The sequence below is a fragment of the Rhipicephalus microplus genome, chromosome X (genome assembly GCF_043290135.1).
Source record: "Rhipicephalus microplus isolate Deutch F79 chromosome X, USDA_Rmic, whole genome shotgun sequence".
Taxonomy (NCBI): Eukaryota; Metazoa; Arthropoda; class Arachnida; order Ixodida; family Ixodidae; genus Rhipicephalus; species Rhipicephalus microplus.
In genome coordinates, this window is record NC_134710.1 from 68,975,978 (window position 1) to 69,001,512 (window position 25,535).

The 25,535-nt window shown below is 43.7% G+C and overlaps 3 protein-coding genes and 1 pseudogene across 3 annotated transcripts in view; 2 read left to right on the forward strand and 2 right to left on the reverse strand.

The window, feature by feature from the left end:
- Nucleotides 1–1,752: 1,752 nt before the first annotated feature.
- Nucleotides 1,753–3,516, reverse strand: LOC119179456 (uncharacterized; annotated as a pseudogene).
- A 4,492-nt stretch (nucleotides 3,517–8,008) lies between these two features.
- LOC119179457 (uncharacterized) lies at nucleotides 8,009–9,149 on the reverse strand. The gene is made up of 3 exons (XM_037430530.2): nucleotides 8,987–9,149; nucleotides 8,379–8,470; nucleotides 8,009–8,310 (listed from the first exon to the last, which is right to left on the reverse strand). Exons 1-3 carry the CDS (start codon nucleotides 9,132–9,134, stop codon nucleotides 8,224–8,226), a joined length of 327 nt encoding a protein of 108 aa, XP_037286427.1. The 5' UTR covers nucleotides 9,135–9,149; the 3' UTR covers nucleotides 8,009–8,223.
- A 1,599-nt stretch (nucleotides 9,150–10,748) lies between these two features.
- On the forward strand, nucleotides 10,749–11,949 carry LOC119179665 (enoyl-CoA hydratase domain-containing protein 3, mitochondrial). The gene has a single exon (XM_037430789.2). The coding sequence runs from the start codon at nucleotides 10,885–10,887 to the stop codon at nucleotides 11,815–11,817; it is 933 nt and encodes a 310-aa protein (XP_037286686.1). The 5' UTR covers nucleotides 10,749–10,884; the 3' UTR covers nucleotides 11,818–11,949.
- Nucleotides 11,950–17,724: 5,775 nt separating this feature from the next.
- Nucleotides 17,725–25,535, forward strand: part of Rrp5 (Ribosomal RNA Processing 5) — a 148,172-nt gene continuing 140,361 nt past the window's right edge. Inside the window, exons 1-3 of the mRNA XM_037431461.2 lie at nucleotides 17,725–17,884; nucleotides 18,151–18,259; nucleotides 21,554–21,841. Coding sequence (XP_037287358.1) covers nucleotides 17,883–17,884; nucleotides 18,151–18,259; nucleotides 21,554–21,841 — 399 coding nt within the window. The 5' untranslated portion in view covers nucleotides 17,725–17,882. The remainder of the gene's footprint in view (nucleotides 17,885–18,150; nucleotides 18,260–21,553; nucleotides 21,842–25,535) is intronic.

The following is a 25,535-nucleotide window of genomic DNA, read 5'->3' on the forward strand; positions in this document are numbered from 1 at the left end:
GTAACAATGAATGTGCTTTATCTAGTGGCTTTGCATGAAAACAGCATACTTAAGCCACAATGGCCCCATCTGAAAAGTGAATTTCAGCTACATTTGATGCGAGAACTCTTGCAACTGGGCCACAGGTGTAGATGTGCTGTCATCTTGCACGTGGTGGCAAGGGCTGTCAGGTAATACCGCCCACGAGGCACTAGACTTGAAAACTGCCAAACAAGTCTGACTTGTCTGCCTGTTTCACCACTCCTTTTTTTGTACTGAAGGTGTGGTGTGCTTATCCATTCTATCAGGACCACTCATTTTCGGGTACAGTGTGTTGATGGGATATAGCAATGCACAATAAAATATGGATGATGCTGACAAACGGACGAAAACAGCTGTTTTTGTCTAATAATTGTCGTCCATGGTTTGGAAAGTGCTGCCATATCTCAACAACTAGCCAACCAGATCGCCCGATGTGGCATATTTCATTCAAATAGTTATTAATATTCGCAGGGGCCTTGTAACACTGCACAACAATGTACTCCGTAACAATTGGCTCTACCAAGCACTACTTGATCATTTATTTAATATTGTGCCTACTATGGCAGTAATTGCTCGAGCATGCCTCTAAAACAACTGGTATGCATGCTAGTTCTGTATGCCTCTTGCAAGCTAGACTCCATGGCATACATCTAGTGGTATTTAATTGAATCCACTTTGAAATGCACAGTCTTAGCTACTATTCTATGGTCAAGCCAACACAAGAAAAAGTGTGTTGACCATGTACTTGTACTTGCGCAGCTCTTGTAGTCTGCTACACGTGTTCAAAGGAAAAAAAAAAATAAATCCAGGCACCGCCCTTGATTACATGGATCTTTGGATCTGGGGCAGTAATGGAACCAAACTACCCTATCTGTTGGTCAGCCATAATGTTGTATGTAGACCAGACAGTGCCTTAAGAGGAGCGTTGTCAAACAATAAAAAAAACTTCCTTCATGGAGCTTTGCACAAGCCACCTTTAGCAGCTTGCCTAGTTGGGCGAGGACTGAGAAATAAAAAAAAACAGGAGATATGAATCTATCATTGTGTTATCTATAAAGCAGGGGCAGATCCAGCCACTCATATTAGGGGGGGAGGCAGTATCTTAACTCCTGAGAGGGAGGCGTGGTCATTATTTATTTGTTATTGTTATCAGCACAAAAACTATCATAGCATAAAATCAAAGGGATCTCAATCATTTATCGCAATAGGTGATAGCAGGTGCACTGAAGAGAGGGGGAGGGGTTACTTACAGGCTTGCTGCGGATCCGCTACTGTAAAGAATGCACAGTGCAGCATTTTGAATGTAGATGGTACTAAAACCTGCTTGGTTTTTAAAGTAACTGTGTCATTAGCTCCTGGGCGAAGTATTGCTTCTCATGCAGCACAGTGTCATTTGAAATGCAGCTTTCCATTTGCTGCAATGTGTGTCAACATACACATTGCAGCTGCGTTTGTTGGGCATTGCGGTGTCTCTAATTCATGTTTCGCAAAGAAATCCTCTGTAACTTGATGACCAGGCGCGATGTGGTAACTTCTCCCTCCGAATAGACCGAAGAGAGCTTCGAAGACCACATGAAACTTTTTGTAGAAAAGAAACCACGCTCTTATCGAGGCAAGCACAAACACTTTCTCTGACGAATGACTTTGCACAAAATTCAACAGGCCCTGAATACACCTCATTGCCAAGTGTGCGGTTCAGTACCGACACTATTCCACACATACTGGCACTGTCCTACACCACAACGCCAATCACTCCGCTCTAACATTTTCGCATGGGAGGCCTAAGTCGCGAATATGGGCAAAACAACCTCATCGTGGATAATTCTCCTAGCTTACACATATACGTACCATCTTAGGGGAGACTAGTAAAGCTTCACCGTAGATCTCGCACCCGGACTTTGGTTTCAAAAATAAAAAGTTTTTTTCTGTCTCTCTCTCCTTCGTCCATATACAGCTTGCGTTTGCACGCCCTCGGTTGTGCAGACTCGTCGATGGGTGCAGTGTCGTTTGCGGGCAACGTCTCCGCGGTTACGTCTTCAAATGGCAAACACTCCAGGTCACTCGGGCTCGGAACGATGTTTTCCGGTGGAGTTACGAAGTATGCAGGCACCAGCTTCATTTCTACCTCGCCCTGCACTCCAAAGGAGGAAGAGACAACCTTCTGGAAGTCGATGAAGGCATCCCGGGAGGGTTCCCTGCCAAGCGGAGTGGTCTTGCTGCAGGTGCAGGCCGGCACGGCGGACAACTTGGAGCGCCAGTACTCCAGCTCCTTCGCACCGCGTCTAGCTTGCGCGACATCGTCTACAGCTTCTGCTCACTGTTGTCTTGGCGTGCCTTCATTTCCACCACTTACCGCTCGCTGTTGCTTGGTCACTCGCCGGAGTGTCAGGTTCAGCTTTCGATGCAGTGCCCCATGATTCTTCTTCATGCGTACGTTCAGATTTCTAGGTATTTGTTCACCAACTGCATTGACTGGAGAAAGCAGGGAAGACTGGGGTGGCTGAGAAGACTGGAGTACACTGGTCAATAAGCTCTGTGTGCTTGTACTTTTACATGGTGACGCCCCCATCAGCTATATCTCGTTTTTCAAGCAATGAAGATAATTAAGGAGTGAAGTTGATGTAGTCGTTTGTGGAGTAGTCGACCTTGGGCAGCGCGTACGCCGAATGTGCTCCTTGAAATACTCCACGGTCAAGGTCGTCAGGTCACAGAGTTCATCCGTCGCTTTGTAGGGAGGTCTCATCTTAGGCGTCACAGCCACGTACCTATAGGATGCGGTGCACTTCATCCAAGATCTCCCCTGGGAAGAAGCAGCAGCACTTTCGCTCAATGTGTTTCCCCTGAGTCATCTGCGGCAGAGTCAGCCGCATGTTCACTGTGTCGATGATGTCGAGCTCGCCCGAGAGCGGGTGACAGCGGCGCGCTGTTGCATGAAACACCGCAGCTACACAAACTCCAAGTTCAGAAGTCCATATGCTGCATAATTCAGGTAGCGGCACACCATGCGAGTGTTGCTAATGGTCGCAAAGTTCATATGTCTCAATATCTTCTTGATCATTTCGGAAGATAATGAAGTTGGGGCATGATCTCTGTTCATACGTGTCAGAGTTCTCCATATTTTCGGATGAGTGCTTTGGTGCACCATCACGCTTTATGAATTCGATTTACGTCGACGCAGACCCAAGTGTGCCACTTCTACAGCTTTGGCGCACCACAACTACGATGACCACTTTTTCTCAACGTGCACACCGAGCACCAAAACTACAAAACCAGCCAACTAAACGTGGATTCGCCATATAAAAAATTGACCCGTGCTCGGCATGCAATGCACATTGGAGCGTGTGATGACTGATAGAAACGGCAATGCCAACATAATTTTGGGTACCGCATCGCTCTGACTGATGAAACTAACCTTTTCCTCGCGGCCAACATGTTGCTCAGGCTGCTGTACGGCTAGCGCTGTGTTTATGTTCACAATTCCTTATACATGCAGTATGTGACAGCATCCCCACTGATCAGAGAACATTGTTTTGTGTCAAGCCGGAACTAACTTGAAAACAAATGAACAGTTATTTTCATGTGGCAAGTTTTATCATTACATTTTTTGTTTTAAGGAAGAAAATAATTTTTGAAATTTCCCATTGATGACTATCTTTCCATTTGGTCACACCACAGCTTTTGTCTTGAAGTTCCTTATTGCCATCAATGGGAAACTTCAAAAATTATTTTTTCCTTAAAACAAAAACTGTAATGATAAAACTTGCCACATGAAAGGAACTGTTATTTGCTTTCAAATCAGGTCTAAAGGTGATTTTTAACTGGACCACCACATGGTGCCAATGGCTTCTCAATATGGACAAAAAAGATGATTTTGTGAAATTTGTTATTTTTTCCCATAAATTTTGACAACTTGAACGGTCAAAATGTATTTTCTCTATAAATTATACCTTCTGTTAAGTAAATATTAATTGTTCAAATATTGATACAAAGTGCAGTATTGCAACGGAAAAAATACAAGCATAACACATTTTGGCTGAATACTTGGAGGCGCATGAGGCAGAAAAATTGCATTAATATTACTGAGCTTCAAACATCTTACACAATCAAGTTTACTTACCATGCACACAATATTTTGTACAGAAAGAAAAAGTGGAACCTTAAAAATAGATGTTTTCCCAATCAACAAACAAACGACATTCTAGGAAGTTCAGAAAGCGCTGACGTGACCAAAAATTTTTTTCGGTCCAAAATGTTTTAGCAGTTTACTCTCCCCATTGCAGTAAATCAGCACGATTTCTTTCTAATACATTTGAGATGGTCGCCAGAATGGCTGGGACGTTTGGCATGGAATGACCGATTTCACGAAGATTAGCGTCTATTTGAAAAGTAGTTTCGAGACCTGGCATAGCTTTGTGGTAAAATGCTTCATTTCCGCGCAGAATGCTTGGTTCGATTCCAGCTGGGACCCTGACATTTATTATTTGCCTTCGTCGGGTCGATGCTAATGATGTCAGGTATTCCTAATTACGCTCGTGCATTGAAATTGCCTATGTGTGTTAATTCTCGTCGTTCCTGGGTAGATACTAAGTGTCAATCACCTGTGGCACATACCCTCCCGTGGGTATGTGCCACTGTCTGGCGGCTGGTAAGTGGTTGACGACGTACGCGATGGGATTGTGACATTATTCATGTCTTGACCAGCGCGTCATATTTGTCAAACCATCTTACCCTCCCATGCTAATTTTGGTTCACGCCAAGTTAAGGGGGGGACCGCAATTAAGGGCACCCAAACTTAAGCAGCTAGATAGATAGATACGCTGAAAGTCGCCGAAGTTAGCTAAGAAATGACTTGCATTTAAAATTATTGCTATATTTTCTAATGTGTAATTTGAGTGCGTCTGCATGTGTGTTTTCATTTTGGGTCGTTCCACACCAAACGTCCCAGCCATTCTGGCGAGCATCTCGGATGTATTCGAAAAAAAAAAATCGTGCTGACTTACTGCATTCAAAGCAGTGAATTGCTAGAATATTTGGGACAGAAAAAAATTCTGGTCACGTCGGTACCTTCTGAACTTTCAAAAATGTCATCTGGGTGTTGTTTGTGAAAAACAGATTATTTTAACAGCAGTAGATTTTCTTTCTATACCAAATTTGGTGCACATGTTAGTTAAAGGTTCTTGTGTAAGGTGTTTCAAGCTCAGTAAAATCAGTGCAATTTTTCTGCCGCATACACCTCCAAGAATTTAGATGTGTTATGTTTACAATTTTATTATTGCAACACTGCACTTTGTATGAATATCTCAGCCATAAATACTTACTGCACAAAAGGTATATTGTGCAGAAAAAAATATTTTTAGACCTTTCAACCTAAAAAATTGTCAATTTTGTCCATACTAAGACACAATTTGCACCATGTGGTGGTCTAATTAAAAATCACTTTTATACCTAAATTGAAAGCTAATAAACAGTTCGTTTTATATGGCAAGTTTATCGTTACAATTTTTGTTTTAAGAAAGAAAATAATTTTTGAAGTTTTTGACTGACGCCAATGCAAACTTCAAGGTGGAAGCTGTCGTATGACTAAATGGGAATGTAGCCGTCAATGAGAAACTTCAAAAATTATTTTCTTCCTTAAAATGCAAATTGTTATAAAAATTGCCATATAAAAAGAACTGTTCATTTGTTTTTGATTTAGGTACAAATGTGATTTTTGAATGGACCACCACATGGTGACATTTGCCTTTCAATATGGACAAAAATGACAATTTTGAGAAATATGTGATTTTTTTTCAAGGTTAAACAGCTTGAAAGGTCTAAAAATATTTTCCCCACAAAATATACTTTTTGTGGAGTAAGTATTTATTGCATAGATATTCATACAAAGTGCAGTGTTGCAATAGAAAAATTGCAAACATAGCACATTTTGGCTAAATGTTTGGGGGCATACGTGGCAGAAAAATTGCACTAATATTACTAAGCTTCAAACACCTTGCATAAGAACCTTCATCTAATATTGAGACCAAATTTAGTACAGAAACAAAAAGTGTTGCTTTTCAAGTTTATTTTTTTTTTTCAAACAACACCCAGACCAAGAAGGTTTAAAATAAGTTGCTGGAGAAACTCCTACAATGCCTTGCCAGCAAAAGTGAAGCCACCTTTTTCCCTGCCAAGATGTCGGAAACATGCTCTTTTCTGGTAGTGCACACTTCATCAAGTGGCTCAAGAGATCAAGTGGCTTTGATGTTAGTGTAAATGCTACGTTAATTCTATATTAAAAGTTGGTTGTTTCTGAACTCTTGAATACACTTTGCCTGACTAGAGATGCTTACTAAGGAAAACTAGTAACACTAAGACGCAGATGGAGCACTATGTTGCCCGAAAAAGTTCAACATTTGACTTGTTGAACGTGCGAGGAAAGCACTCCATTCTTAGTTGCTGAATTCCACTGTACAAGAGCACTGCATTGCCCTTCAATCGCAGGATAAAAAACTTGAAATGTCTTTTTTCATGACTTAAACAAAACCAGAAACTTACTGTTGAATGTTTGATATATGCTTCTTCTAAATGCAAAATACCACAATTGAATTTGGTGCAGTAGATGCAGCACTGAACGATTTCTCCATAATCAGGATTTCAATAACTCCCACGAATAGACTTTACTTGAACTAGCATTCTGGCTCCAAGAAAGCTGAGCACAACTTTCACACTGATGACAAAAATCAGTAAGAAAAATGTATGACTAGCAAACAATTTTTTCCGCCTGAGGGAAGTATTATTGGCATCAAATGAAACCCAAACAGCGGCAAGTATTAGAAATGGTATCATGTGCACCATCCAGTCATCACCATTACCTACCAAGACCAGGCTTACGGCATTGGTTTGGCAGCACTGTGCATGTCCACAATAAGGATTGGACAGCGACTAATGCTTGCCACTGTTCAGGATTCACTTGACGCTGAACATAAACAGACACAGTAATACATACATTCCAAGACTGAACATAGAACTTTAGAAATCTGCTTCACCAGGCGTGTGACAAAGCAGATTACTGAACTGAACCTATGACAGCTAATGATGGTGTTCAGAAATTTGCAACTTGTCAGCCAATTCAAAAATGCCTCTTCACGTGAACTTACAGCATAACAAAATTACTGCAATTTTTAAGCCTCTTCACAAATGTTAGCTCTAGATGTATACTATTCAATAAGTTAGCAACCCAGTGCATCCTGCATGATGTTAAAACATCACAGCAGTCCACTGCAAAAGCCCAGCTCTGGCTCGAAACACTGAGCATAATATCTACAGTTCCACCACCAACAAGTTGTCAGTGCATCTGCACAGCAAAGCATGCATAGTCGCCTCAAAACTTGTGCAGTATCATTTCAGGTATTCACTAGTGATGGGGTCCAGATGAGATTAATGATGACAATTCCATGTGCAGTAGTGATTAAAACTATTATTAGAGAGCTTTCAAATAGGGGCCACAAGAGTTTGGGGCCCTAAAGAAATAAGCATCAAGGCCACTGCACATGCGCAAAACCCAAACCACATTTGGGTTAGGGACACTATTTTTCGAATTTAGCGGGAGCACCAAAGCCTGCCCCAAAAGTTGGGGCAGACAAACGTGACAGCACCCACTGAAGTGACGGCTCTCGCCCAAGACCAGAGTGAAATAGAATAGGGGGAGTGTACAAAGCGCCCAAAACGTCCATACGCCTTTGGGGCCCCTATTCGAAAACTTTCTATTTACTGTGATGAGAATACTAGTGAGGGCAAGAAACTGAAAAACTAGTGCTATAACAATCTGTTAAGCACATCAAATTTATTCAATACGTGGCAAGACTGGCTTTTCTGCGAAGGAGGCACAGGGTAAACATGTCGAAGTCTCTAAAGGAACTCTGTCTCACAGAGCAATTGCATATTTCCGTAATGACCACAACTAACAAACCCAAGATATGGTGAACACGTTTCTACAGAGCCAGCAACATCATGATACTCAATTTTATTCAGTACAGCAATGCATGTTGTTTACCAGCTGCCATTGCTTATGTAATTTTTTTTTCACTTTCTGGTTGACACTAAGTCAATAAACATACGGCAGCCTCTGATGCACATATGGTTGAACACGCATGCTCGCGTGAACAATGGCAGCGAGGGGGGCCCGACGTCCCGCACCCTTCCTTGTGGCTTGTCCTAAGGCATCTACTTCGCAGATCCACCACTGGCCTTTTTCTTCGCCCAAAAAAGAAAACCTACGGTTCCCAGTACCAAGTACGTGCTCTTGGCAATCTGAAAAACGAAATAGGCGACACTTTGGAGCTCCCTGGAGTGCGCTTCATTTGGTCCTCATGACTTACGTTGGCGCGGCCCGTTTTGGTAACAGTGTTGAAGTATTTAGAGAAACCTTGAAACTGCGACTCGTGTGCACCAGCCATTACAAAGCCGGAATCTGCAAAGCAACACCGGGTCAAATGAAAAAAGACTTCAGCAATACTACTCAACATGGACAGAACACCAGCACATCTGGTATTGCGATTCCTTAAAAACGAAACTTCTTTTTCATCCTACCGTACTTATCCAATCGAACGTTTTTCACAGCCAAAAGAAAACATCTTAGAACAATTACGTAAACGATATCGATAGCGTATTTCCTTTGCGATGTACCAACCAAAATGAACGAGACATCACAGGTGGTTAACGAATTTTTTAAAGAACACGAGTGCTTTCTATAAAGTCTTGGGCTATTATGACACATTCTACCAAGTGCAATTGCCATCTAAACTCAGTGACTAATCCCAAAACCATCGAAGTACCCGATTTAATTCACGTTAACCGATGTGAGCATGCCATGTCCATGCTGTATGATCACGTAGACACAATTCACTCACCCCGAAAGGTCAAATAAGTACGGTGTCATAAGGAAGAACTCTAAATGTGTGTTTGTAGTGAGAGATGTGGAACTTACCAAGCAATACAAGGATGCAAGCAGAGGTTATGCAGAAGGTCAGCCTACCCGGCACACTGCAGCTGTAAGTTGGCTCTCCGGCAAGCACCAGCGGGACACTTACGCCACCGGACGTAGTACGTACGGACGAGCATTTACATTTAGTCATAAATACTAGTGGCTAGATAATATTTGAACATGTAAAAACTATGCTACGTTACTTGATTGAAAGATGTGTAGTAAATTTATTTATAACGTTATAAAACTTTATGTTAAAACCACGTGATTAAAACAACGGTCTCCGAATTTTAATTTAGAATCACAGAGGCTATGCTTTTATGTACTGAAAGTGCTAGAAAGGCTGTAGTGGGTGTTCTGTAGTTGTAGTTACTAGGCAACGTTTCAGACTCCCGAAATCCGCAAGTTGGCGGATTTCGGGAGTCTGAAAACGTCAATAAATGTGACATTTGGCGTTGCATTAGTTGTTGCCAGCGTTGCCAGATTGCTGCCAAATTTGGCAAAAAATTTTGCCCCTGTAGTTGTAACTTCTCCGTGAGGGCTTTGTGTCGTCCGTGATGCATTTGGCGAGTGCGTGAGTGACGTTGGCCATTTTAAATAACGGAACGCGGTGTCCTTCTTGTCTCTGTGTCGTCGTTTTGTTCTCGCGCTATAACCATAGAGAAAGAAGAACCTTTATTTCTCTATGCTATAACTAGCGTTGCAGAAGTTGGGACGCCTCCTCTTGCTGTGTGCGCAGCTGTGCAAATAAGAGATCGTGTCTCATAGTTAGGGAAACAATGCATCGTCCGCCGTGCATTTCGCGAGTGCGACGTTGGCCGTTTTAATTAACGGATTATGAACCGCGCGTTGCAGAAGTCTGGGCGCATTCTCTTGCTGTGTGCGCAGCTGTGCAATTAAGAGATCGTGTCTGGATCAGTATTAGGGACGACGCGTATGAATGCGGGGAAGTGAGTGAGCCGCGTCGAATTCATGAACCGCGTTGCCGAAGCACGAAATATCTCCGTAGCTTTGCGTACCTAGTTGACTGTGCACTATAACGCGTTTTCTGGGGAAACTGAATTGAGTCCGAACTATATGCCTTGTGGTGGCGCAGCTAGGGGAAGCGTAGCGTCTCCGTAGTCGCGCGTGGTCGACGCGGCACGATCAGCTGTGCAGAGAGCTACTTCTGAGATATTTCATCGGCGCGGACACGGTCAGGAAATGAAAGCGCACCGCCTGCTGCGACTCTGTTCAGTTTCCCCAGAAGATGCGTCGTTGTGCGCATTCGACTATAGTACGCACCGCTAAGGAGATATTCCGTGCTTCGGCTACACGAGCGCAACGTATATTGAAGCGCGGCTCACAAATTCGCTTCCCCTTAAGCATTCATACGATCTCTTATTTGCACAGCTGCGCACACAGCAAGAGAACGCGCTCCGAATTCTGCAACACGCGGTTCATTCCGTTAATTGAAACGGCCAACGTCGCACTCGCAAAACGCGCGGCAGGCGACATGCACCACGGAAGACATAAAGCCCTCACGGGGAAACCACAACTACAGGAGCAAATTTTTTTGCCAAATTTGGCAGCAATTCGGCAACAACCACTCTAAAGTCTGGCAACTGAGATATGCAAAGTCAAACAAACTTTTGCAATAATTACCCCAAAGTCTGGCAACTAAGATATGCAACGCCAAACAGAACCTTGCTGGTGGCTGTATATATTATCATGCTGAAAACGCAATTTCAATGACGGCGCGAACGTAGGATATGTTTAATTCACGTGTGATTGTTGCGCTATCTACGTAGTTCAATGGCGTCACTGGTAGGTGTTCTGTGATAGCGTCTATAAGTTGATCTTTTTTTTCACCGTTCTGGCCCAGATAATTCGGATCCTCGAACGCCTGCAGTTGAGTTGGAATGATTGGCACCTTTTCTAATTCAGCGATGAAAGTTTATACCTGTGGAGCGTTGCGCGCTGGTTTAAGATGTTTGCTTGCAACGAAGCATCAAGTACCGACTGACCTGACCAAGAAACTTCACACGACTACATCTTCTCGTTGTGCTAGTCTCGTGAGGGTGAACGACGCGGACGGCGTCCGCCAAGTTACCCTAAACAATTCGAAAAAACGGAACGTGCTGTCCCTTGCTGCGCTCAGGGAACTGGACGCTTGTTTTAGGGAGGTCGACAAGGAAAGGTCCGTTCACTGCGTTGTTCTTTCCAGCAGCGGACCTGTATTCAGCTCTGGGCATGACCTGAAGGAGCTAAAAATCGAGTCTGGTGATAGCGCCAAAATTCAAGAAATATTTTCCCTCTGCACCAGCGTCATGATGGCCATACGCAGGCTGTCGGTGCCCGTGATCGCGCAGGTGAACGGTCTCGCTGCAGCGGCAGGGTGCCAACTGGTCGCCACATGCGACATCGTACTAGCTTCGGACAAGGCGACTTTCTCGCTTCCAGGTGCGGCGTTCGGTCTGTTCTGCTCGACCCCAGGCATCGCGGTTGCCCGTTGCGTGCCTCAGAAAATGTCCGCCTACATGCTGTTCACCGGCAACGCCATAAGCGCCCAGGAAGCTCTGAGAAATGGCCTGGTGAGCAAGGTGGTTCCCGAGGATAAGCTCCAAGAGGAAACAGATCAAGTGGTCTCGGCCATCAAGGCTAAGAGCAAATCCGTTCTGTGCCTTGGCAAAAAGTTCTACTACAGGCAGATTCAGATGGGCATTGAGGATGCATACACTGAAGGTGAACGTGTGATGCTTCACAACTTGGAGTACTGTGACTCACAGGAAGGTATTAACGCTTTTGCCGAGAAGAGAAAACCATGCTGGGAACACACGGACCGAAAAATTTAGTGTTCATACTTTATTTTGTCTACTTGGTTGCATACCCAATGTATTGTTACACTCTAATGGAGGCAGAAGGCAGAGACTTTCTATACAAAATAATAAACACTCATTCAATGAGTGAACAGTTGTTCATAGCAATGCAGTGGCTTCATATAAGTCTTACTTACAAAAAAACTAATTCCTTATTCTATTCCTTCCTTTTTCAATCAGTGGTGCAATTTTATATGCTTCCAAATCCGGATGGAGGCATTCTATTTATTACGTCAAAAAATCGGTGGTCTACATCGGTCATGATGACGAGGGGAAGTGAATAGCCAATGTGGGAAATAGAGGCCTGCGTCACAGTTTTGACGTTGGCTTGAGGACCAATTGAGCGCAATTGAAATGTGACGCGTCCACTGTCTCTGTGGAACGTGCCCCGTGTGAAAAGAAACGTGTCCAGGGTCTCTGTGGGACGCATCCCATGTTTCCGACGGACGCCTCAAGTGTCTGCGAAGGATGCGCCCAGTGTCTGTGACGGACGCACTCCGTGACAGACGCACGCAGTGTCTTTGCAAGGTACGCCAGCAAGCTCGTAACACCACGGAGTGAATTATGATAAGGCGGGCGAAGCTTAAAAGGGTTTCATCGGTAAACCGTGAATCCTCCATCTGTCCGTCTGTCTGTCCGTTTGTCTACGACAACGGATAGGCAGATATGGTCGGTACTACAACGGAAGAGGGATTGAGCCATAGCCTAAGTGCATGAGGCCCACTGCGACGCCATGTTCTCAATGTACCCGTATACTGAAAAGGCACAAAGCGCTTACATTTTAATCCAATCCATGCTGCCTTGCAGCCATTTCAAACTATTCGTTTAATTTCGGATGGTCTCTTTAACCGTTCCTCTGCTTCCGTCCGAAAAATGAACGAAAGCAGACACGTGACACTTTGGATCGCGTGACAGAACATGACGGCTCAAATGGGCCAATTGGCGACTCGATGAAATGAAACCCCTCCATCCGGATTTGGAACGCGCATAAAATTGCACCACTGGGGATGTTCATAAGTGATTCAGAACTCTGTGTTATAACCTCTTGCTTAATATTGCTTTGGGACATCAAACCCCGTAACGCATTACAATTTGTCAAGTCATATTAAAAAGAAACACTTATTTATTCGAAGTACTTTACAGACATCCATATGAAGCATTGAGTGAGCAGAACTTTTGAAGTAATGCAGTAACACGAAAACTCAAAACAACTGAAAAATTTTATTGCTATACTGAAACAAGCCTCGTTTTAGCCACAAGAGCATGCATATTTGTCACAGTACTTCTATACGATTAGTTATTTGAGAAATGTACAGAAAGAAAAGTCAACATTTTCAGGTTGTAGTGTGCACTTTTAATTTTATACCTAAGCAGTTTTCTTCAGCATGACTTTCATTTGAAAATTCGCCATTGTAACTGGAGCAAGGGGCTGAAGTACTCATATTATTTTTTCATATATACCCAGAGAATTATTGGGTGAATCCTTGATGGTTGCACCAAGATGATGTATCAAAAATTAAATTGTGTATAATTCACTCTGTTAGATATTCTGTACAGTAGCAGCTTTTAGAGATATAGTATATATTAATAATAATAAATGGGGTTTTATGCCCCAAAAACACAATATGCTTATAAGAAACACTGTAATGGAGGGCTCTAGAAACTTTGATTATCTGGTATAGTATATAAACTATATGGCTGAAAATACAGTAGATTAAATCTAGCATTTGCCTGATGTAAACACCATCTAGTACTTTTTTTTAGTGAGAGCATTTTTGCCTTCATGGAACCAAGAACTCGGTGACACCAATGAAAAAAGAGCAAACATGAGACGTAGTGGACAGGATAGCAGAAGATTTGGCTTTAAACAATTGAGCTTTTGTTGCGTTTTTTTTTCTTGTGATTTGAGCCACCCAGTCTTTCCTAAAAGAGAGTGAATAACTCGTCTACATTGGTGGAACATTTTTGTGAGAATAAGGTATCTTGTAGTAAACTAGAAGACTATCCGTGTTCCCCATTTTAAAACCTATCTACAATTTTTAGGCAGCAACTAACGATACTTGGCGACAACTTTTCATGGCACTGAAGGGAAAGCTACTGGGGCGGGGTTCTGCATATGTAGCAATACATAAAGTCGTTTTGGCACGCATCTCGTAACGCTGTGGAAAGTGATGGGGGAGCACCATCAGCAGACGCTGCTTAGCGTTTTAGGTGCACGTAAAAAGGCGGGACTTCCTCACGCGTTCAAAAATGCGAAGTCACAATAGATAAATTAAAAGAAATACAAATATATTACTGATGTGAGCTGCGTCGTGTCTCAAATAGCTTCACGCAGAAAATTAGAGAGGAACATTTATATTTCAAGGTGAAAATACAGGCGCCAATTTGAATCTACCTTCACTGGCGGTAGAATACACGCGATTTGGCTCGGTAGCTTTCTCTTCAGTGCCAAGAAAAGTTGTCGCCGAGCATAGCTGCTTTACGGTTGTACTTACAATCGCAACATTGTAATTTACCAAATTACAATGTCATTGTTATGCTGTTTCATTCAACGTAAATCACCATATGTGCCAGCTCACTCTCAGACTTTCGCTTACACTCATAGTGCAGTGCACACAGGGCACGGTATAATCTTGTTGCCCTTAGATTTTATGCAGAATATAAGGGTAATGGTAAGATTTCACTTCTAATGTAATAAAATAGAATGACCCCAGAGATGTATAACATGCAGTTGCTTGGCAGGGGTCTCCCTATTTTGCCGGACAGCCACATAACTGCTGTGCTGCCAAATGTAGCTCAGATGCTATGCGACCCCTGTCATGAAGCCAATTGACAAAACTGTGATATCAGAAGAATGTGAACAGTTCCTTGTGGGCATCTGGATGGTAAAATTATACACAGCATATGTCTCTTCGTGCAGCATTTATTTGAAGAGCACTTCAAGGAAGTGCATTGGATATGCTATAATCCTTGCTTTGATGTCTTTCTGAAGAAAATAAAGTAGCAAGTGCAGCTTTCTTCAAATAAATCTAACTAAGAAAAAAGAATAAGTTAAATGTAGAATTGAAAGAAATGGCAAACTATTCCGTAATTCATGTAAAAAAAATTAAAAAAAAGTGATGAGCTTTCTGGTGTGAAAACAACTATAATCAAACATGGAGGAGGTGTTTGTCGATGCATTCAGTAGAACTTTGATTTGTAACAATCCTAAATCAATGACTTTGTGAAGTTCAAGGCTGAGGTTGCCTGTTTCAAATGCAAGGTCTGGCAATCCAAAAGCTTCAGTTGAGGTACCTGCAGATTTAGAAATATATATCAAGGAAAGTTTAAAACAGTGAAGTGAATGGAGAGAATAAATATTTCTGTTCTATGGATTAAGTGAAATGAACAGGTTGAGAAACACTCCTAATTCTAATGAATCCATAAGTTACTTGCTTTGATTGTTACATGGGGTTTAACGTCACAAAACCACCATATGATCATGAGACGCTGTAGTGGAGGGCTCCGAAAATTTCGACCACCTGGGGTTCTTTAACATGCACCAAAATCTAAATACACAGGGCTCAAGCATTTTGGCCTCCATCGAAAGTGCAGCCGTCGCGGCCGGGATTCAATCCCGCGACCTGTGGGTCAGCAGCCGAGTACCTTAGCCTTTAGACCACCGCGGCAGGGCTAAGTTTCTTGCTCTCTGGCAACTGAATAAGCAAAAAGGAATGACGTAGTGTTTATGAAAGCGAGTATAAGACAAAAATTTGCATTGGGAGGCCTGAATAAACCCTGCAATCACATGGTCAGCCTTTGTCCTGACAACAATCTGCATATGTGTTAAAATCAATACAATTGCAGCACCCATGCTGTTATACACTTTCACCTCCCCGTTTGTTCAGTACATAAAAAAAAAAAGACCACACATTAGCTAATGAGAGATTGAAAAGCTTAGCAATCAATTGCAAAACACTCCCTGGTGCTGGTATTGAGTCATATCCCCTACGTATTATAGTGCTGAAGATAAAAAATACAGCGTACAAGCCCATTACAACCTTGATTGTATACCATCTGATTATAACCGAGTGTTGGCAATTGATTTATATTTTGGATCTCCCTGACATGGTACCAGTGGGCTTTGGGGCGATATGAAAAATTTTTTGCTAAATACTCCTCAAGAAAGGAGAACTCTGAAAAGAATTGCAAGGCTGTCAAGGGAAGTAATTAGCAGTAAATGAGGATGTTGGCGTAGAAAACTAACGGCTAAGTTTTGCAATAAAAAAAAAAGAAGGCAGTGTGATTGACGAAAAAAGAGATCTCTTCAGCCAACAGGGATTAGAGGATTTTTCCAATATAAAGATAATGCACACAGAATAAATGTATTACTCAATGGAGACAGACAAAAAAAACTCAAAATACGAACAGCACAACTTAGTAATAGTTACAGCTTAACTATATGTATACAGAAGCAAGAAACAAAGGCAGGGAGCAGGGCTCTTTCCTGTCCTTGTTTCTTGCTTTCCTTGTTACACTGTAACTACTACTAGATTGCGATGGTTGTAATTTGAGCTATGTCTTAGTTACTAACTAGCCTAAGTTTCCACTCTTCATACAGACAGGAAATTCATGGATTATACTATGTTTAAAAAAATAAAGCAAGTGTGTAGACATCACGACTAAACTATGACCGACACTTATAGATGAGAAGACGATAAGCGATTGCTGTTTTGGACAACCTTCCTTCCGAAATATTATTGGTAATTGGACTAAGCTGGCAATAGCTATCACTGAAATATGTAAGCTTCTTTGCAAAACTGCAAAACGGCCATAAAAATTCTATGCATAAGAAATGTTTGAGCTATAAAATTTAAAATAGCTGTCAAAAGGGCAGAACTATACACATAGAGTAAAACAGTGCTAGAGCAAGAGGGTTCAAGAAAGGGTGGTGTACCCTGCAAGAATTGATGGATTGCCTTAGTATTTTGGTCCATTGACTTGAGTAATATTTTCGAAGTTTTGATTCAGTTTACCAACCTAATTGGGCTGCACATATTAGTGAACAGCCTCATAATACAATTGTCAAGTTCAAGCAAGGCACAAATTCAGGCAGACATATAGAGGCTTTGGTTTGGCTGCTTTGTAGCCCAGAAAGGAATTGTGATTCCGCTCTTGTTGAAAAATGTTCAGAAAGGTTGGGATCCTCCTGTCCACTGAAAAAGTTCTATAAGACCTTTTCATAAGAAATATCTCGTCTTTTCTGCGCTGTGATCGGAAGTGCACAAGCTGACGTCACAGCCTTGGCAGTGCATTTTCATGGGGAGGGGTGACGCATATGTTAGCATCAGCCCAGAGATGTTCATGGCAACGCCCAGAAAGCCTTCGTTGACCAGGTGCATACCACATCGCTTTCTGCTTTAGTAAGCATGAAAAGTAATGATCATCATTATCCTCCACCTCTGAATGTCCAAGCGTCGAACATTCTAGCCACCCTACCAAGGGCGCATGTACCCTGTCTAGCACGAACTGATTACATTTTATGCCTGTAAATTGATTAAATTCATCGCTACGGTTAACCGGAGAACATCTGCGACCTACTACTCAATGCCTAACTCTGCGGTCTTTGGCTGCTTATCCTTTTTCTTAGAGCATTTCTTACAGGTTCATTTCTTACTTTCGCTTGATGTTAATAATAATATATTTTCTTCTACTTGTTATGAATGTAGTATTTCAGTACAAAATTATTGTAATAATTGGTGTATTATTTTGTAAAAATATGCTTCAACAACTTAGCTAACTTGGCTTAATCAGCTTTTGGTCTGTCAACTAGTGCTCGTTTTTGCATATGTCGCTAGTGGTCGCTAGTGTCGCTGTGTTTTTTTTTTTTTTTACGGCGTGTTTGCGGCGTGCCAAAAACGTGGTTGATGCTCTAGTTGCAGCGGTTGGTGTATTAGTGTTGCCACAGATAGTGTTGAGAAAAGTTATTTGCGGTTCAATTACCGTCTCGTAACTTTGCTTTTACATTTCGTGTGTGGTTTCAGTGGCGTCCAAGAGCAAAAATGTAAGTGAACGGAAATAATTTGTGTTCTAAGGGCGGGCGATACGTACTGAACGATGCACGTCAGATTGTACCGAATCATCCGTCAGTGTTGTGCCATTGTCACAAACCCGTGTTGTGCCTGTACATTTGCATATGGTGTTATGCTTTCTGAGCTATTAATAACAATCGTCTGTCCTCCGTCCTCCGTTATAGAATGTTGTTGCCATTGCCCAAACAACGTGCCGTTGTACGATTTTGGTGTCTACATTTGTGTCATTAATGCACAGGAGTAAGTCACTTGAAACCATGGATGATGGTGAACTGCCTCGTGGTGAAGAGCACAGAACACTTTCCACTGTGAAGCGATCCGCTCTCGAGAAGGATGATCTGTTCAAGGTAAACATCTTATTTTATGTTTAGTGAAGTGTTGGCCTTGCACTTTGTCACAGAGTAAATTGATGTGCAAATGTTGGCTTTCCTGTGCGTAACCAGAGGTTGACACACCTAGGCCGAGCCCCCCCCCCCCCCCCCCCCCGAAAAAAATTTCTGGCTACGCACCTGAACGATGTAATATTAAAAAGTGGCTCCAATTTTTCAGATGTCACAATTTTTATATATAAAGAGGTTGGTAGCGGACGGAAAATAAAGTACCTAGAATTTTTTCACGTGTTTCTCTGAAGAGAATAAATACTCGGGACAGCAATACAGACCATAGGGCAGCTTGTTTGTCGTGTTGCAGTCTTCGGATGTCAAACACAGCAGTTACTGTTATTCGAATCCTAACTTCGCATGGGTCGATAATGAATCATCGAGCAGCCTAGAATAGATTCCTTCCTTGATTTCTTCAGTATAAGTTATTGCACCAAAGCAATATTTTTGTAGTGCCTCCTTGAATGTGAAATGACCGTATTGAACTAGATTGCATGATGAGCTTTGTGTTTCAGTCGTAGACAGGACTGTCATTTTAAGGAGCTGGTAGAACACAACCATTTGAATGAACTTTGTTTATGCAGACTAATAATTTAGCAGCTGTTGTCTTCAATATATAAAGCCACATGTGCAGGGTTGAGCACTCTTAGTAGGAGGTATTTGATGATGTCATCTGCAAAGAGTGCTAGCATTGCACGTGCCGCTGTCATTGTAGAACTACAACCAAGGTTCTTGGCAGCACGTGTTTTTTCGCTCACATTTTGACGAGACGTCAAACTGTCGGATGCCGGATCACTTAAAGACTATGGCTATGTTGGTTGGATGTAAGCACTCGGTAGTGCCACCTGGCGGGACGAGCTTTGTGAATACCTTCAAGAGACATGGTGCATCATGGCTGTGTTCTGTAGAGGGCCAGTGCATATGTTGCACTTTAAAATGAAGCGGTGCAGGTGCACAGGGCCTCTAAGGTGGGGATTCATGTTGTATGCTACAGCATAGGAGCATACTCTGCCCCATATACATAGTTTTCACGTGACGTCGCAGACAGGTTCCCTGCGCTGAGTGCCCTAAGATGGCAGTAGCCATGACTACTCTATCTTATTACAGAGTGAACGTGTAGAGGAGGACACAGAGTTGTTGGGTCCCCGTGTTCTTTTGTGCTCCCCTCCCCTGCTTATGTTTGCCCCCTGGCACTTATCTGATGTCACTGTATGAGCTAGCTGAGGGTCCTAAGATGGTGGCCCCAGTGACGTCGCTACAAACTATGTATAGGGGGTATGCATTTGACGTCATCCGGGAGGAGAGGATCGCTAGCATGAGGAACGCCATTTTGTAGGTTCGCACGCGCTCGCCACACGCACGAAAAACTCTCTGCAAATGCTGTGTCCGAGATTCGTATGACAATTTAGATGTCTAGTGACCTCTGGAATACCTCCTGCACGCTGACAGCTGGACATGTACTAACAGACCTTCAAAATGGCATGGTGATAGTGTTGCCCTCTTGCGGATCATGGCTCAGTGCATACCCCCTATACAGTGAAGCTCACCGTACTTGGTACATTGTTGCTGTACACAAGCTTGCCCTTAGCGTTATCTCAACCTGTAAGCTGCATGGCAGCTTCATTGACCTCAATGATGCATTTATTTAGATATATGAAGGCAGCCAACATGTGTCAAAACCGTTCTGTGGGTAAGGTGGCACTCAACTAGCTGCATGGTTTCAATGCCTACTGGCTTCCTTTGTATATGTAAATAACACTCGCCTTCAAGGCTCTTGATTGATTTATTTATTTATTGATATGTGGGGTCTAACGTCCCAAAACCACCATATGATTATGAGAGACGCCGTAGTGGAGGGCTCCGGAAATTTCGACCACCTGGGGTTCTTTAACGTGCACCCAAATCTGAGCACACGGGCCTACAACATTTCCGCCTCCATCGGAAATGCAGCCGCAGCAGCCGGGATTCGAACTCGTGACCTGCGGGTCAACAGCCGAGTACCTTAGCCACTAGACCGCCCCCTGGGGGGAGGCATCAAGGCTGTTAAAGCAATTGTTCAGCTAGCATGTCACGAGGACGCTGTCAAGGCATGCTGCCACGCTGTAGCAGATGACACAGTGTTCCTTGGAAGGATCTCTGTGCTCTGGTGCACTGCAGTACACGGCCTCATTGCACTGTATATTGTGGACAACTGTGTACAGTGCTGAACTATGGCAACACATGACTGTCGTTTCTTTTTATGCCACCAGCAAGGGCTGGAGACATCAAGATTATTATTTACTGTAGTATAAGTGAAAGTGAGAGTTTTTGTGACATGATACAGTTTGGTCCACTAGTGCACTCTTGTGGTGCAAAAAATGCTGGCCACCTTATGGGTCTGAGTATTGAATTTCAATCGCTGATCACCATGCTTGCAAGCAGCAAATGCAAAGAGTTGAAATGAGTATACGTAGCTGTCATTGACGTCACTGTGGTTGCCATCTTTGTGTACCAGCTAGTTGAGAGGCTGCCTAAGCTTATGTTCAATCACTGTTCGATCACGTGGAGCATAAAGCAGTTATATCAGATTAGTGCCGGCGCCCCCTACGATCCTTTGTCTTTCCCTTCGGAATGGCTGATGAACAGAAGAAAGTGGGAAGAGCTCAAAAGAATGCAGTGATGGAACAGCTCTCTGTCCATCCTTGCATTGACAATCTTATGCCATAAAACGTCATGGTGGCCGCAGTCTTCAGGTACCCAGCGCAGAGAACCTATCTGACGTCAGGTGGAAATTATGTATAGATTCAATACCAAAAATAAGTTGATGTATTTAAAATTATGGCTTTGCATGAACATTTTTTCTTTTGTGGAGAACATGTCGAAATATAACAGATATTAAATGTCAATAGTGAAAATGAAATAGATTTTATGTGTCACATGCAGAGTTATTCATCTATAATTGCACCTGAAGATTGTGTGTGAATGTATTGCTTAGTCTTGACGGTGCTAGTAAAGTGTGTCTAGCTTGCTGACCATGGCTATAAAAATGTGTTCTGGTTGTGTGCATGTCACTGGATGTAGGTACGGCCAATGCTTTGCAAGGATGAATGAGAAATTAGAGTTGTCTTCCTTTGCATCACATTGCTTCATTTTCATTTCACATTTATTTCTTATCTTAATATGCAATTCACTTATTTGCTTTATTATTCTCATACTTCTTATTGTCTTGCATGAATAAGAAGTGTGATAGGACGGTGCTTAAATGAGCAAATCTGCTTGCAGGCCCGTGACAGTGATCTGCCAAAGAAGCGCCGCCGTAAACGAAAAAAGAAGTTGCACGAAGATGAAGCCGAGGAAGACGAGTCATCATCTGTAGCTGTGGAGCCACTGACAATTCGTCTTCTGGCTGAGGGTTTGGTGGTGCTAGGCCGTGTGCAGCAGGTGCAGGAGTTCGGTCTGCGTGTTTCCCTTCCAGGGGCCATTACAGGCCGGGTATCCTTAACCAACATCTCGCAGCCATACAGCCTGTTGCTGCGCCAGTTTGCTCAAGGGGTCCAGGATCAAACTTCAGTGAGGCTTTTTCATTCCAGTAGGGTGACTTACTTCTAGTGTTCTGTGTATTCATGGGCTTCTAACATGAAAAATAATTATAAGGAGTTTGAAACAGTAGGCTCTAGATTATGAGAGATAAGCTGGGCTTGTTTGTATGGATGCATAATAATAAATGCACGAAAAAAAATGACTGAAAGGGGAGACCTACATAGGACATGCACTGACTGCCAGCTGAAACATTCATTGCGCATAACCCATGCCTGAATAACAAAACTGCATACCACGTTCAGTACTCGCAGATTGAAACGGGACAATTTCTGGCTATTTAAAACATATACTTTCATTTGGCTTCATTTCGGGTTGTATCGGCATAATTATGACTTGAGCGCGGAGATGAACGCCAGCATTATCTTTAGAAATCAGATTCGTCGCAACAAAGTATGATTATCTTGAACGCTCGCTCATACCAGTGGTGTACTGAAAAATGTGATGTCTTGTTTGAATCCGTCAGTGCTGTACACTTATGAATTTGCTGTGTCGCGATGGTAGCAGTGGCGAAGAGCGGCGAGCCGTCGAGTGGACTTCGCTGAAGCCTTTGCCCGAAGGCGAAGCAGGAAGGCAATTCGTTTTGAAAACAGCAACAAGAAGGAGCGTTTACAGTAGCAGGTTGTCGTTTGTACAGAGCCGGCCAGCACGACAACGTCGGCTGGGGCAAATCCTCTAAACATGGGGCCGGCACGGCCTTAAATAGCTTTTTTGGACTCTTCTGCGAGACCAGTTCCCCGGAACGGCTCAGTGGCTCGGCTGAAGAGACGCAGCCATACCCGGAACTGCAAGGTGGTTCGGCGGAGGAAGCGACGTTATCCCCGGAACTGCACGGAAGGCGGCGCTGGGAGGGGGGAGACAGTTCGTCGGAACAGCGCTTGATCTCGTGAGACGTGCTCCCGAACGAGAAAATGTCTGTGGCATAACAGCACCCCCGCCACCAGACAATGCATTCGGAGTTTCGAGCCGTCAGCGCGGCTCGGAAGGAGGGATGCTGGTTGACCGTCGGTAGCCGTTGCGCTCTCTCCGCCCGTTGAGACTTCCATAGGCCTGCAGAGGTTCACTGGAACGACGGAGTCGAACACAAAGCCAAACCACTCTGGCCAAAGCAAGCACCCTCCAAATGCTGATCAAATCGCCAGACCAGCAGAAACGAAAATATTTCCTAGAGATTTAGCTGAGCTAAAAAAGTAGCATCACGAGCAATGTATCTGAGGAGCAATACATAATGTGGACACACCTTTAGCCAAGTGTCAGTGCATGACGCTGTTGAACCAAACAGAATTTTTTTGAGCGATTCTCAATTGTGATTTAGGCAGATTATGGACGATCGAAGCTGCTGAGGTTAACTCAATTTGGCCCCGAAACTACAATTTAGAATACCAAGAACTACCGAATCACGCACATTTGCGTCGCCTGCAAGCATAAGGTTGTCGAACTTGACAAAGTTCGTCCTCCTACAAGCTCTCACTTTAATGAGCTCCGCCAATGATCATCAAAACAAGAGAATGCATGCTTGAAAAATAAGAAACTAAGGATGAAAATCAAACTTGCGTACGTTATACAAAACAAAGTTAACCTAGACTGACGTGCATGATAACACGTAATGCAGAACATAGAAGGTATCTTAAACAGGGGCTTTTAGTATGCCTTCTCTGTTAAAATATAACACACTAACTGTTCGCTTTCGAAATATTATGAAAACAAAATTAATCAAACAAACACATCAATGTCAGCTTCTTCGATGAGAAGGAAAGTCAAACTTGCAAAAATTCAGACGCATTCCTTGCTCAACCGCTGACGACAAAACTAGAAAAATATTTTTCAAAGCTGATTACAATATTCATTCTTAGTAATGGCAAGATGAGGGCCCTCTCAGACGAACTCTAGGGAGTCGCGCACTCCATAGCTTTCGAGGGATCCGGTCTTGACAAAGGCACAACGAACAAAAAGTGTTCGCCGAACTCAGTAGCAGTGACTTTTGACCCGCCGCCGCAGAGCTCGAAGAAAGGGGCATCTCCACTGCATCGTTTACCCCTCCTGTTCGACCAGTGACTCTTTCGTCATGGTGGGGGCAACCGCCTGTGTTACAGCTCAAGCGCTCGCAACGTTTCCCCACTTGCTTGCAACAACGCCGCAGTGAAAATAATAAGACCAGGCGGTGATCTTGGCCTCCGAATTTCTCTGAAATTCGGTCTTTCTCGACGCGCTTCCCGCCTAACCTTGAACTCAGTGACAGTCTGAGCTTCAAACATTTCGCTGAGGACCCTTTCGCGATCCTACGCCTAGCCCTAAGCCTGGCGTCTCGACTGATAACGCCACGGCACTTAACAGCAGCTTTAGCGCGCTTGTCATCAGTCGTCTTTACTGCATTACGCTTACGCCGACGCCTCCTTCTGTGCGAACTTCTCGCAATACTGGCAGTCTTGACACATTTACTCACAAGTGTGCTGCCTCTAAATAGTACTGCTGAAACTCTAGACTGGTTAGCTAGGTTTTTCTCGGGCCCGTTGCTAGCTGTCTCTGCCTGTGACAGAACGGGAGTCCCGATGCCTTTTAAGCTAACCATCTCGCCCGAAGGTTTCTCTTCAGTTTGTAAGGGTCTCTCCCTTTCCAAGATAGCCCTTGTTCCCAGGCCTTCCTAGTCGGCCTTCTGCTCTATTTGACGCGATTCATCATGATCACGTGCGCTGCGAAGCGGCTCCGTCTCTTGCGCAGTATGGTGCACCTTGGCGTCCTTAGCTACCCGATGGGCCTCGGCCCCTAACTCCTTGCGATGTACCTCAGCGTCTGGCTCTGTCCGACGCACTTCGGCGTCCTGCATTTTGCGACGGGCCTCAACGTCAGATACATCGTGACTTTCCTCAACGCCCCACTTTCTCTAACGCACTTCAGCGGCTTGCGCGTAGCAATGAGCCTCGGCGTCTTGCACTTTGCTTCTGTCCTTATCATCTAACACTTTCCAGTGAGCGACATCATCAAGCGCCACGTGGCAAGCCTCAGCCTCCATCGTTTCCCGTTGCGCCTCATCCTCACGCTCTTTTCGGCAGGCGTCTACCTTTAGCGCCCTTCGACGCGCTTCAGCCAGCGCTGTCTCTATCGCTACGACTTTCCCAGTCAGCAGGACTCGAAAGAAAAAAATATCTTATCAAGGCATATATAGCATGACTGAAGTCTCCTGCTTCCTCGAAGGGTAAACAATTCAATACATGCGCGATCTTGAGCGGCAACAACGTGGCGAGCTTCTCCACCAAAAGGTCGCGGCTAACACCCACATTACTGCAAATAACTTCAAAATCATCAAGAAATTGCGCAATGTTCTCGCCTGTCTGAAAGTTGTGGAGCTGGTGTTTCACTCGCTCCCACTTAAGGGCTTGAATTTTAAGATCAAGCTCTCTCATTTTGAAAGCATGCTCTGTCCTTTTTCTGCTCTCCTCGGCCTCCTGCTTTTGCTCACAAATGAGCTCCCAAAACTCGTCAGCCTCATCGGCAGTCACATTTTCTGCCCGCATCACCTCAAGAATCGCTTCCCTTGTTTTAGCGGACCCAACGGAAATCCCCATGGCTCCACAAATTTCAAGGAGGTCCTGCACCAGGTACCGCTCCATCGCGATCTCATCCCTCGTGATGCTCTACTACTGATATTCACCGTACTCTAAAACTAATC